Consider the following 13425-nt stretch of genomic DNA (forward strand, 5'->3'; position numbering starts at 1 on the left):
AGGCGGTGGCGCCGCGGTGCCCGCTCTGCAGAGCTCGCGCCCACGTGCACGCAGCGCCGCCCGCCGCCGCCAGGTGCCGCCACGCCGCGCCCGGCCGTCCCGCCCCCGCGCTCCCATTGGCTGGCGGCGGCCGTCAGAGCGTCGCGATTGGCCGCTGGCGGCGTCGGCGGCGCAGGGTGCGCTCGGAGGCCGCAGGTGAGCGGAGGGAAATGGCGGCGCCCGGCGTGGCGCCCCCTGCTGCCGCCGGCGGGGCGGGGCGGGGCGGGGCGGGAGAGAGCTCCGTGAGCGGGGCCGGGATCGGGGAGACTGCGCAGGGGGCATCCGCGCCGGGCGGGGGCAGGAGAAAGGGCGAGGGGGTGCACCGCTGCCGGGCCCCGCTCTCCGGGCAGCGCCGGTGGGGGTCAGCGCCGCCCTTCGGTGCGGGCCCGGTTCCTCCCGCCGTCCCCCCCCCCGCCAGGACGGCCGCCCTCGGTCCGCCCGCAGCCCTCGAGCTGTCGACAGCCCCGTGGCCCGCGCCGATCGGCCGTGCCCGGAGCTCTGCGGGCCGCGCTCTCCCGCGGGCCCCGCGGCGGCCGTTCCGTCCGCACCGCTCTCCGCCCGCGCGGGGCTCCGCTCTGAGCTCCCACCGCGCGGACGCCGCGCGCTCCTCCGCCCCCCTCGGGGCTCCGCGGGCCGCGGGAGCGCGGGGCGGAGCGCGCGGTGCAGCGCGTGCAGTGGTAGAGCGCAGCCGAGCCGCAATAAAGGAGTGCTGACATTCCCGGCATCGTTGCGCTTCTTTACAGCCCTCCCTGCTTTAAAAGCTTCAGGAAGTGCTGCTTTCCTCTCCGGTTCGCTGATAAATCGCTGTTAGCGGTTACATGCCCAAGGAGGCTGTGGATGCCCCATCCCTGCAGGCATTTGAGCCAGGCTGGATGTGGCTCTGGGCAGCCTGGGCTGCTGGTTGGCGACCCTGCACATAGCAGGGGGTTGGAACTGGTGATCACTGTGCTCCTTTCCAACCCAGGCCATTCTGTGATCCTACGCTCTCTCAGGCATTCTGATGCTGTAAGGCTCCACGTGTAACGATCCCATAAATCTCATGACAAAACCCATAGAGGAAATGCCATGAGAAGGGAGCGGAGCCGCGGGCTGCAGGACGGCCGTCGGGTCGCTGTCTCGCCTTACTGACGGGCGGTATATTTAGAGCCTGACTTCAACTTCTGAGCGCACAGAGCTGCTGTGTTGGTGCGGAAGCTTCCTTTTAACACAGCGGATCCAAACGGTGTGTAATTATTAACTCTGACTGTGTGGGCATTTTATCTGAAGCCACTCAGCATTGAGGTGGCGCAGGCTGTGATAAGAGCGCGGCTTTCACCTTTTGTGTGTAATGAACCCTAATGCAAATAGTGCCTGTGACAATGGGAGCAGCTGCTCGGGCAGAGATCCTTTGCACACCGTGGGTTTGGGGTGGAGGCTGGGCGGCTTCGTGTGGGGCTTTTTCAGTCCCTGTGGCAGCTGTTGGTGGTTCAGTGCCACAGTTCCAGTGTCAGCATCTCAAAGTGCCACCTGTGTGCTTTGGTTATACCCTCCCTTCCATCGGAATAGCCCGACACAGCAGGGTTTGTTCCCCCAGGAGCACTCGGGATGATGCCCGATGTGGCCTTTGGCTTTGGTGGGTGTTGGGGTTTTCAGCGAGCTTTGTGTGGCACAGCACTGCCTGCAGAAATAACCACGGAGCAAAGCAGAGCAAAGCAAAGATTATTATCTTTTTTTTTTTTTTCTTAGGCTGGAAGGAGAGAACTTGTTGTGTTCTTAGTCCTTAGGGCAAAGGTTTTCCTGCTGCTCGGTCCATTTTGTCCAGGAGGGAGGGGAGAGCAAACGATTGGAGAAAGTGGCCCTCCTCCTCCTCTTTGCTTCATTAAATTCTCAGCCACAGAGCTGACAGTGCTTGGGTACGGCCGCACCGTGCTGCTGTGCGGGGAAAAGAGGTGGGCACCGCTCCTGGGGATCCCCTCCTGTCCGTGTGTGCTGCAGTGGGGTGGCACAGTGAGCCCCTGCACAGCTGTGCTGCTGCACTGCCGCCAGCACAGACTGTGGATCCTGGCAGTAAGTGCTGCTGGTTGGGATGTGTGTGTGCTCTGAGTGCTCCAGGTGTGTGGGGGGTGGGCAGGGCCGGACTCTGTGCGCTATGTGAGCTGGGAGTGTGGTGGAGGTGTCCTGGTGGGGGAGGTGACAGCTGGGCTTCATCACTTTGTGTCACCCCATGTCACCCCACGTCACCTCACACTGCCCAGGGCTCCCCATGGCCACAGAGCACTGTACAGCTCCTCCTGTCCTTCTGTGAGTGCCCTTCTGCATGGAGGAACGGCTGCTTTCTGTCCCTATTTCCAAGGGGATTGCAGAGGCAATTGGATCGCAGTCTGTCTGTTCCTTCTGCCTGTTGCCAGCCTGTTTAGATTCGTGCCTGCAGGCTGGTGGCATTTGGGTACATCTCTGCTTTGTGGTAGGGAGGAGTGGGCACCCATACTGTGTGTGGCAGTGCACTCTTCCGTGGTGTATGGGCTGTAGGGGTGGATATGCTTAGAACATGCATCAGCTGCCAGCGTGCGGAAGGCTGGAAATCATGTGAGAGCATGAGGAGCAGTGGGAGAGTGCATCTCGTGCCCATGTGTAGGAAATAAGAGCATGAGGTGTTTGCTAAGTCATCTTCTCAAGGCTGCACTTCCTGTGCTGGGACGGAGGGAGGAGGGAGGAGGGAGGAGGGCTTTTCTCTACTTCACAGCGGAGGAAGCCAAGGTAAAGGGCAACCACTCAGCATTTCAGAGTGCGCAGCTATGGGCAGAGGTGAACAGCTGTGTCCTTGCTGGGGGGAGGTCATACGTATGTGCATTCAGCTCAGCTGCTCACATGGCAGTCAGTGCTGCGGCAGGACACGCTCCTTTCCTGGTGTTCTTGAAGCATAGATTGTGTTCTGCTGACCAGACCCCATGCTCACAGGTAAATCACAGCCAACCCACCAACTCAGGAGCCCTGGGCTGCAAACCGAGCTGCAAACCTGCAAACTGAGCTGCTGCTGCTTCATCTGTGTCCTCTTTCCCCAGAGTTGTCGCTTTGTCGCTTTCCTCCCTCCCCCTTAAACTCACATGCCTCTCAAACCACTCTCTCTTACTGTCCCTCTGTTACTGCAGGTCTTCTTGAGCTAAAAGGATGAAAATTGGCTATTGGAAGGTCACCGTCACTCTCTTGAGCTTCATCCCAACTTCTGCGTCCCATCTGATGTCTCTGGGTGCACAAGGCTGTGAACGTGTCCCCCGCCCCAGTCCGTGATTCAGCCGGCGCTTGGAGCATGCATCGCTGTAAGGGTTAAACTAATTCCTCCAAGCAGTGCCACTGTCCCTTCCCTGGCTGGTGCCAGAGGGCTCTCTGCACAGCAGATCTCCTTGTCCAAATGGTTCTGGATCCTGGACCCCCTCCCACCTGATGGTCTCTCCTGCACACTGCTCCCTTTAGGCCTTGCCCTGTGTGCTCCGTGAAGCACAGCCCTGGGCTCACTCCCTCCCAGCCCTGCTCCCTCCCTGCTCCCAGCAGCGCCAGCCCTGGCCCTTCTTCACCGCTTTTTGTGCACTGTGGTTCCAGAGCGGGATGGTCGGCCGCCGGCGCTGCCATGTCGTCCCTGACGACCTCCAGTGAGGGAGAGAACCCCACTGCCCGGTTTGTGGTTGGTTCCCGGGACGATGAGACAGACTGCCTGGGATCAAACATGAAGATGGATGAGACAGATTTCTTTGAAGATGAAGAAGAGGAGGAGTCGGTAAGGAGCTCCCGGCATCCGGGGCTGTGTCTGCACGGCTCCTGAGGCTGTGGGGGCTGCAGGGCCGTGGCCCTGGGCAGCGTGGCAGAGCCATGCAGAGGTGCAGTGCCATTTCTGGCGTACTGTCGTGCTGCTGGACCTGGTGCCTCTTGCTGCAGTAAATCCCAGCCTGTTGGCTTGCAGGTCTCCTCTAGCTACAGTAGCGGATTTCCTTCTCCTAGCAGCTTAACCCCAGCATTGCTGTAAACCTTTCTACTTCACCAGGGATTTTTTTTTGAGGAAAACTGTGGGAACTATGAGCAGGGCAAAGAGATTTCTGCAGAGGAAGCATTTGCTCTTTTCTGTAGCCTCCAGGAACAGGCTGCAAAAAAGGAGAACCTTTTCCAGCTCCTGACTGCTTTTGGCTTCTGTTCAGCCCACCCTTTCAGTCCCCTCAATGGCCTCTGTTAGGAGCTTCTGTTTGGAGGTGCTTCCTTCATCCTTCCTTTCGGTGGGCTGAATGAAGGGACTGAAGCTTGTTCCCAGGATGGGACGTAGGGACCTTGTGGAACGTTAATCAGCCATTATCCTGTCTCTGTGCAGCCTCTGGGGGCTCACACGGGTATATCCTGCAGCACAGTTAGAAAATGTTGGCAGCAGCATATGCTGACCTCCTCCTTAGAGGTGAGGAAGTAGATTTTCCAAAGACAGTACAGAGGAGCTGGTGGCTAGCTGGGACTTGCCACTGCACAACCTTTGGGCTAGGGCACTGCTGTGCGGCAGAGTAACTCTAACCTCTCACTCCCGTGATTCATCTGGGACTTGTTGTTCCAGGTGGGTGGTAGGTGGTGGTGGTGGGGTTTGGTTTGGGATGGGCTGAGCAGATTACTCGAGAGTGGGGTGGAATAGCCCTCACTTCATTCCTGAGAAAATCGCCTGTTCATCCCAGAGAAGCAGTGTGCTGCCTTGGGCATGCTGAAGAGACGTTTCCTCCTCTGTGGTTAAGAGGAGCTCCTCTTCCCCCATGTGGACGCTGTAGGGTTCTGCACAGTCTGCTGCTGCACCCATCTGGGAAGCATCCAGCATCTTTTGCTATAAAGCATTTGCAGTCCTCCTCTGAGTCCTCTCATGTCTGCCAGCTGCCTGGGTGAGTTCTGGGCCAGAGAACATGATGTGGGCTTCCAGCCCCTCTGCGTGTTCGAATGCCAGATATTTATTTCTGATGTTAGCAGTAGTACCCAGAGGAGGCATAATAGAGCCTGGCAAAGAAGCAGTTGTGTTTGGCTGCTCCTGCATGACATCCACCAGAGCAATCTGCTGGGAGATGGAAGTGTGCACGATCTGAGTCTAGCAAGAGCTGTGAGCGCGTAGGGTTGGAGGAAAATCCCGTGTTTGTACTGTATTGCTGCACTTCCACCCCCTTGCAGTTTTAATTCAGTAAAGCAGCTGACCTGTGCTAACCTGCTCTGTGTCTTCTCTTAGCCGCCTGAACGGCAGATTGTCGTTGGAATCTGTGCCATGACCAAAAAGTCCAAATCAAAGCCCATGACGCAGATTCTGGAGCGTCTGTGCAAGTTTGAGTATATCACAGTGGTGATTATGGGGGAGGACATTATTCTGAATGAACCGGTGGAGAATTGGCCTCCTTGTGACTGCCTCATCTCCTTCCACTCCAAAGGTAAAAGTCTGCGGTATGCCTCAGCCTACCTAAGGTCTGGACAAGGGAGCTTCCATTCATTCTTTCCTTCCTTTTCCCATATTTCAGGATTCCCTCTGGATAAAGCAGTTGCCTATGCCAAGCTGTGCAAGCCATTCTTGATTAATGACCTTGATATGCAGTATTATATCCAGGACAGGTAGGTGCCTGTGATCCAGCAGAGCCCCTTCCCTCTTAGTCTGATTTCTCTTCTCAGCTTATTGCGCAATCTGCTTCTTCCTGACCACCAGCAAATGAGACGGAAATTACTTTAGCAAAGGATTTTAGGAGTTGTTTCCCCATGACATGGAGGGGAGCAGATTGGGTATAAGCGGATTGACATTTGGCATGCTTTGTGTTCTGATTCAAATGTACCGTAAGGAGTGGCCGAATGAAGTCAGAAGTGCAAGTGGTCTCCCAGAATGAGGCTGTCACTGAGACATGAAGATCCCTCTCTTAGTGGGCGAGCCAAGTGGTGGAATGGGATTCTGGGGCAGAAACTGGGAGCAGAAAGGCCAGGTCAGACCCTAAGGAAGATATGTTGGTGAAGCTCTTCAAGATGCTTTGCAGCCAGCTGGTGGTACAGCCAGTTTGCAGGCATGTACTGCATGCACACAGCCAGGCTGCATTGGCTGCATGTGGGAAGGGCTAATGCTGGACACCAAAGCTCCCACCATGTCTCTCGGTTGCGAGCAGAGCTCCTACAGGTGCTGACTGGCACCCCAAAGTGTAACTCTTGTTAAAGAGCTGCAGTTTTCCCCTTTCCAAACTTTTATTTAGGTTCTAACTGTTCTTGTCCTCCTCAGGCGTGAAGTGTATCGGATCCTTCAAGAGGAGGGAATAGACCTGCCCCGCTATGCTGTGCTCAATCGAGACCCTGATAGGCCAGAAGGTAAGTGTCCAGGCTCAGCTGAAAGCAGCTTTTACAGACTGTACAGTTTAAGATATCCTGCGGAGACCAGGCACTGATATAAGCTCATGCAGGCCTGATTTACAAATCTGATGGCTTTTGAGAACAGAGGTACAAGCAGCAGAACCAGCTCATCAGCCAGGACCGAGGGCTCCAGCTCTTTGCTGGGGCTGCTGCCCCTCGTCCTGCTGTGCCACTGCTCTGCTTTATCTTCAGAGTGCAACTTGGTGGAAGGAGAGGACCACGTGGAAGTAAACGGAGCTGTTTTCCCTAAGCCGTTCGTAGAGAAGCCCGTCAGTGCTGAAGACCATAATGTGTACATTTACTACCCAACCTCAGCAGGTGGGGGCAGCCAGCGGCTCTTTCGGAAGGTGAGGGGATCCCCCCTTTTGGTGTTGGGACCATTAAATGTGTGGGACTGAGAGAAGCGTGTGGCTTCAGCAGGGAGTGCTGGGACGGGTGAGAGGAAAGGGAAGTTTTGTTTTTGGGAAATCTATACCTTCTCACGACCTGTAGTTGAGCCCCATCTAGCTGGGAATTGCAGGACGTGTCCTGGTGATGGTGCTGAATTCACCTTCACCACCCCCTCTGCCTGCCGTGTGTCCTGTGGGGCAGTCATGGAGAGCTGTGGCCCTTGTTGAACTGCATACTGCTATTTTTCCAAATCACTTTCTCAGTTTATTGGGATGATTTTTTTTATCTCTTCCTGTTGGCTGTCATACCCCTTTCAGCATGCTGTAGCTTGCACATGTAATAAACGCACTATTTATTTGCAGATTCCACTGGGAATCTGCCTTACTCACTTGCACCACTCTGCCAGCACACTGTTAATAGCTGTGTTGCATCTTTTTTCCAGTCAGTTACACATCTGCCATTAGCAGTCTTGAAATGATTGTTTCCTTAGCTAGTGTGCACATATACCATTTGAGACTGCATACAAAGCCTCACTGAAAGTGAAAACAGTGTGATCTTTTGGCCATCAGATCTGTCGTGCCACCCTAGAGAGATGTAAAATCGGTCTGATAGTGAACCAGCACTGTGCATTATTGCTTTCTTACTAGCTGTGCTCCTTACTTTCTAGGTCTTCATCTGCTGCTTTTTGCACTATGTCCCTGTAGCGATTGGTGTCAACCCAATGGTCTGTGATAGCCCTTCTCCACTTTAAAGCCCAAACAAACCTCCTGTCTGTCTTTTGGAGTCTTTTTTTGTCCTCTGTGGATGAGGATGCTGTGATGGCTGAGTGTTCTCAGAGGTGTTCATTCAGTTTTCTGCATTTAGGAGGAAACTTTCACTTCTTGTTCTTCCATCTAAGAAAGGCAGCCCCATCATCTTCCCTGAGGTGCTTGTTCTGTGCTTTCAGATTGGCAGCCGGAGCAGCGTGTACTCCCCAGAGAGCAGTGTGAGGAAGACAGGCTCATACATTTATGAGGAGTTCATGCCTACGGATGGCACTGATGTAAAGGTAAGGCAGAGCCTGGAGTGGCTCCTGCCTGCGTGCCTGGGATGGCTGGAGGCTGACAGTCTTACTGAGTTGGCTCTGAAGTGTCAGTGCAAGCTGCAAGGTTCTTCTGTGCAGCTTGGATCCCAGAGTGGGGGATGGGTGTCGAGGCCATCTCCTCTTTTCCATGTGTCCTCAGTAGAAATGTCTTCGAAGGTGTGGTCAGTCTGGGTGGGTATGTCAGGTGTAACCCAATCTCTTCCCAGGTGTACACAGTTGGGCCCGACTATGCCCATGCAGAGGCTCGCAAATCCCCCGCACTGGATGGGAAGGTGGAACGGGACAGCGAAGGGAAGGAAATCCGTTATCCTGTCATGCTGACTGCCATGGAGAAGCTGGTCGCCCGAAAGGTCTGCGTTGCCTTTAAGGTCTGTGTGCCTGGGTCTGTGGGCTGGCTCTGTGTGAGCCAGCCTGGCTGTGCATCTCCAGCCTGCCTGCCGAACCACCAGGTGCTCACGAATCCCATGTCCTGTGTTTCCTCGTGCAGCAAACTGTGTGTGGGTTTGACCTCCTGCGGGCAAATGGCCACTCTTTTGTTTGTGATGTGAACGGCTTCAGTTTTGTGAAGAACTCTATGAAGTATTATGATGACTGTGCCAAAATCCTCGGGTACGTAAAATTCAGGTTGTGCTGTGGGTGAAGGAGCCCACGGCAGGGTATGATGAGTGCAGAGACCCGATGATCCGGGGAGAGAAATCTGAGGGTGGTTCAGCCGGGGACATCTGTTCAGAAAAGTTGGCTCTGGGAGGAGGGGTTTGTTACACCTGGAGCCTGGAGGGCCCTCATTGCCATCAGCTGAGTACGAATACACACAGATAGGCCTTACAGGATACGTCCAGGGTTGGTTACTAAGCTCAGCTGCAGCATTAGTGATGTGCGGGGAAATCTGTGTTCCTTTGGGCAGCGCCCTAACTAGCCCATGGTGTGCTGGAGGTGTCTGCATGAAGAGGAGGAGAAGCTCTGTCTGTGGTTCTCAGATCTTTCAGCAGAACCACCAAGCAAGAGGTGGAAAACCAAGGGAGTGAAATTTCATGTGAGTTTTACATTCTGATTTCTTGCAGAAACATAATCATGCGGGAATTGGCTCCTCAGTTTCATATTCCCTGGTCCATCCCAACAGAAGCAGAAGATATTCCCATTGTCCCCACGACTTCTGGCACCATGTGAGTACCTGCCTTCTTCTCAAATGCCCAAGGCAAAAACTGTCCAAGGGGCAGATGTCACCCAGCAGCACTGCGTTCTCCAGCTGCTGTGTCGGGACTGAAAGAACGATGGGAAACAACCCTCTGGTGACAGTTCTGGTGTGCACAGTCACATCTGTGCATTGTATCTTCTGTTTCCCCAGGATGGAGCTTCGCTGTGTTATTGCAGTCATCCGGCATGGAGATCGTACCCCAAAGCAGAAGATGAAGATGGAAGTTAAGCATCCCCGGTAAGAGCCAAGGCAAGAAGGTGCTGCATTGCTGGAAAGTGAGGAGGGGCCATTTGCCAAATCATGAGCAGGGTAGAAGGGCTGAGTGCATGGAAGGCAGTGCATTCTCCTGGCTCCATTCTAGCAGATGCCTTCTGCTCAGCTGGGGGCGTCCCCTAAGAATCCGATCACCTTGTGTGTGAAGGCTGGGAGAAAGAGACAAGTTCTGCTGGGGCCTGCAAAGCAAAGTGCCCCACTAAATGGCAAGTTAACGGCTGTCTCCTGTTCTTAACTGAGCCTGGAAACACTCATTTTTGTCTTAACTTCTGAGGCATGGCGAGGAGCCACTGGGACTGCTGGTTCTCCTGGGAGAATGAAGTGTGAATACATACGTAGGGTTGAAGGTTGTAGCGCTGAAGCAGCAGCTGCCTGATCAGAGTTCTTTGTTGTCTGTTCAGGTTCTTTGAATTATTTGAGAAATATGATGGCTACAAGACAGGGAAGTTGAAATTGAAGAAGCCAGAGCAGCTACAGGTGAGGGGGGTCCTGTCTGGGATGACTGTGTGGGAGATGAAGGTAATTTGGTTGCCAGTGTGAGGCACTCTTCAGGGGGGATGTAAAAGCTCATAAGGGTAACAGTCTTCTGCAGACGCATTTGTTCTCTCACTCCTCACCCACAATGCACTCAGCAGGGTGAAAGTGTGATGGGAACTGCTCCTGGCTGGTGGGAAGACTGCTGAGCTGGGAGGACCTGGTGCAGCTTGGCCATCTGCTGTGGCTGCCTCCAGTGAGGGGTGGCTGCAGGATGGGGAGCGGGGCAATGTGAGGCACCTGCTTGGTTCTGCCTGGGACCGGAGTACAAGATGAGGATGGAGCAAACTGCAGAGTGAAAGTTTGTTCTGCCTGAGCTGTGCCTCTTAGGAAAGGACGTGTCTGTAAGCAGTGCGGGTGTGGATGTGGTGCTGGGTGAGGCTGTCTGGGGAGGCCTTGCAAGATGCGATGGTGAGTCTGGGGCAAAACTGCTGGGTGTTTGTGGCAGCATCTGCTCCCCAACAGGAAGTGCTGGACATCGCACGGCAGCTTGTGGTGGAACTGGGAACCCACAGTGACTGTGAGATTGAGGAGCGGAAATCCAAACTGGAGCAGCTGAAGAGCGTCTTGGAGATGTAAGGATTCCTGTGTCGGGGCACTGTGAGTTTGTCTCAGAGCCGTGGTTCAGCATGGGATGTAGAAGCTAACTGGGCTGCTGATGTTTTGAGCAGCAGTTCTCCAGAGCTTGGAATATCCGTCCCCTGTTACAGCTGTACGTAAAGGGTGCCATCCTGTTAACATTTTCCCCTTGGCATCAGAACTGGTGTTGATTCTTGTTCCCAGTGTGTCCGGTGTTCAGCTAAACAACTTGAGACAAAGGTGAGCTGCTTTTGCTGTGGGAATGGAACCGGAGTCCCTTAGGGACTGTATTAATATGAAGCGTTTTGATAAATTTGGAACAAATGTGATTTTAAAAAAGAATGTCAAAAATTAAACAAGAGGTAGCTTGGCAAACATTGCAAGAAGTTTGTGTTCACAGCTCTCGTGTAGTTGAGATAACAGGCAGCGTGGTGGTGGCTGTGTCTCAGAAGCACCAGGTTTCCCCTCTGAGCTGTAGCTGGCGGTGGTGCAGTCAGGCGCTGCCTGTGTTTAAGCCATGTTTGTGAAGCACAGAGAAGGAATTTTTGCCACGATTCCTTCCCCTGCCTTTCTGCCCAGTAGACGGGTGCTTACATTCACAGTGGCTGCTGGATTCTTTGTCTGTGATCCCAATAATTCACTCACTAAAGGCTTAAGATAGATAGAAATTAGCAAAGCATGGTTAAAGTCGCTGTGGGGTACGAGAGGGCAAAATGCTGTCAGCTAAAGAGCAGGCAAGAAAATGAGTACTTAAATTTCATTTGAGGAGTTATTTAGCTTTTTTTGGAGTGTGCATTCTGGATCACAAGTACATGTCAACAACGCACTTTTTCCATGGCAGTTGGTGCTGTAGCAGAAAGTCAGTGCATTTTTGCTGCGTGCTGCCTTGGGACCTCTGGGCACAGGGAGAGTGCAGCTGATTTATTTGCACTTCTTCCCCTTCTCACTGTGACAGGTACGGACATTTTTCTGGCATTAACCGTAAGGTGCAGTTGACATATCTGCCTCATGGACATCCAAAAGCTGCAAGTGAAGATGAAGGTAAAGAATCCTGACGTTGCTGCCTTGACCTTAAAGCCTGGTGTTTAATAGTGTGTGCAGCTGTCTTACCTATAAAGACCTCAGGAGATGCAAGCATGATTAACAACTCGTGTCTTATATTTGCTAGCAACATCAGAAGGGCTGGAGTGATACTTAATGTAGTGTGCCAGTATGCTCCAGATGGTGCCACAGGACTTGCTCTTCTATGTTCATGAATGCCAGCCTCCGTACCTTTAGGAAGTTGTCTCTCTCATCTTGGTGCTTGCTAGCATGGTTCCTGGGGGACTCTGGGTCAAGCTCGTGCTGCTAATGCTTTACAGGGCTCTGATGGCAACCTCTTCTTCCTCTCCTCCTCTCCCAATGCAAGCTCAGCTTTGAGATCTGATGTAGGGAGTTTCTCTTTGTCTCCTAGAAGCTCGCAGAGAGCCTTCCCCGTCTCTTCTCCTGGTGCTGAAGTGGGGTGGAGAGCTGACACCGGCAGGAAGAGTCCAGGCAGAAGAGCTGGGGCGAGCCTTTCGCTGCATGTACCCTGGTGGCCAAGGTAAGCTTCTTACATGCATGTCAGGTCCTGTCCTGTGGCTGTACCAGGCTGCTTAGCCCAAGTGATCGCCAGTGTGAGGGATGCTCAGATGCCTGCGTAGCAGTTGGTGCACGGCCTCTTTGTCCAAATATGCAGCTGACTTCTGTCTGATGTCTGTCCTTGTCTAGCAGGATGTTTCTCTTAATTATGAGGTCAGAGCTTTTGGAGCAGTGTCCACATCTTCTAATGCAGTGTGACTGAATACTGTGCAAACTCATCATGGGATTCCATCCAGTACCAAGTGACTCACCACTGTAGTGTTTTTGGAGGGTCAGACTCAGAACTGCAGGAGTTGCTTTATCCTGTTACCAGTCTCTCTCCTTTGGTTGACTCAGCCATCACAAATAAACCTTTTTTCATGCCACAAGATGATTGTAGCTGTACAAGTTATGTTTGGAAGCCAGGTGCCTCACAGCTGAATAGCTCTGGCTGTGGTTCTGATGGCAGCAGCACTGCTTTTGTACAAAGAACAAATGAAAAGGGGCAATTATTTTGTGCGGCTTCATTCTGCACAGGGATATTCAAGCTAGCAGGCAATTATGGACTGCTGGAAGAGGATTGCTGCAGAATTTGGGCAGCATCAGACCTTTACTAGTGAATTCTCGCTCCTTCTCTCAAAATGGGCTTTGCCAAGTTTACCTGAAGTAGATTTTCAGGCTTCATGTGATGGCTAGAAGTGACTATTTTGGAGTAGTCTAATGCTAGGTAGTCTGTTGTCTGAAGTAGTGGTGTTCGGCAGTATACTTGGCTGATAGTTTTTGAGGTGTCAGAATACTGTTCTGAGCCTGTTTCTGTTCCAGGTGACTATGCTGGTTTCCCTGGATGTGGGCTGCTCAGACTGCACAGCACATACCGCCATGATCTCAAGATCTATGCCTCAGATGAGGGACGAGTTCAGATGACAGCAGCGGCTTTTGCAAAGGTTTTTCCTCTCCTGTGCATCTGCTAACTCTGCTACATTAGTCTTTGGAATCTGCCGGTTTTAAAGGAAAACCTCTGGTGACAAGGAAGGATCTGGGAGTTTCCCCTGTCTGTTGGAAGGGCAGTGGTGCACTATGCTGATAGCAAGTGTGTGGGGCAGCACTGGAAATGCGCTCTAGCTGCATGTGCTGGTTGCCTTTGATATGCTGCCCAGTATTAGACTGTGACTGGAAAAGGAGTTGCTTACAGAGTATTGCTGGTATTTAATGTTGGAGCACATTGCTGAATATTAATTGCCTACAAAATTAGTTTCTGGGATGGCTGCCCAGCCAGAGGGGTTATCCTCTGACTGCCTGATATATGAGAGGAATGAAATGTCTTTGGGGCAGTCCAGGGTGGGGGTTGGGAAGAAGAGGGGCTCATCTGCAG

General features: G+C 53.1%; 1 protein-coding gene across 18 annotated transcripts in view; it reads left to right on the plus strand.

Annotated features, from left to right (window-relative positions):
• Positions 1–159: 159 nt before the first annotated feature.
• PPIP5K1 (diphosphoinositol pentakisphosphate kinase 1) overlaps positions 160–13425 on the plus strand; it is a 44692-nt gene continuing 31426 nt past the window's right edge. For 13 of the 18 annotated variants that reach the window (XR_006931102.1, XM_046899205.1, XM_015292145.4 and 10 more), the window contains exons 1-17: positions 160–195; positions 3168–3335; positions 3616–3790; positions 5252–5447; positions 5535–5625; positions 6272–6357; positions 6592–6746; positions 7736–7837; positions 8080–8241; positions 8361–8482; positions 8935–9036; positions 9219–9305; positions 9743–9818; positions 10341–10450; positions 11410–11495; positions 11908–12036; positions 12876–12997. Coding sequence is in view for 17 of the 18 variants with exons in the window: in XM_046899205.1 (XP_046755161.1) it covers positions 3644–3790; positions 5252–5447; positions 5535–5625; positions 6272–6357; positions 6592–6746; positions 7736–7837; positions 8080–8241; positions 8361–8482; positions 8935–9036; positions 9219–9305; positions 9743–9818; positions 10341–10450; positions 11410–11495; positions 11908–12036; positions 12876–12997 (1773 nt within the window). In the remaining variant the exon portion in view is untranslated. Of the gene's footprint in view, positions 1262–1907; positions 2086–2752; positions 2977–3167; positions 3336–3615; positions 3791–5251; positions 5448–5534; positions 5626–6271; positions 6358–6591; positions 6747–7735; positions 7838–8079; positions 8242–8360; positions 8483–8934; positions 9037–9218; positions 9306–9742; positions 9819–10340; positions 10451–11409; positions 11496–11907; positions 12037–12875; positions 12998–13425 lie in introns of those variants that run through there. The other 5 variants (XM_046899197.1, XM_015292148.4, XM_004943988.5 and 2 more) reach the window with 5 other exon arrangements.

Source organism: Gallus gallus, chromosome 10 (genome assembly GCF_016699485.2).
Source record: "Gallus gallus isolate bGalGal1 chromosome 10, bGalGal1.mat.broiler.GRCg7b, whole genome shotgun sequence".
Lineage (NCBI taxonomy): Eukaryota > Metazoa > Chordata > Aves > Galliformes > Phasianidae > Gallus > Gallus gallus.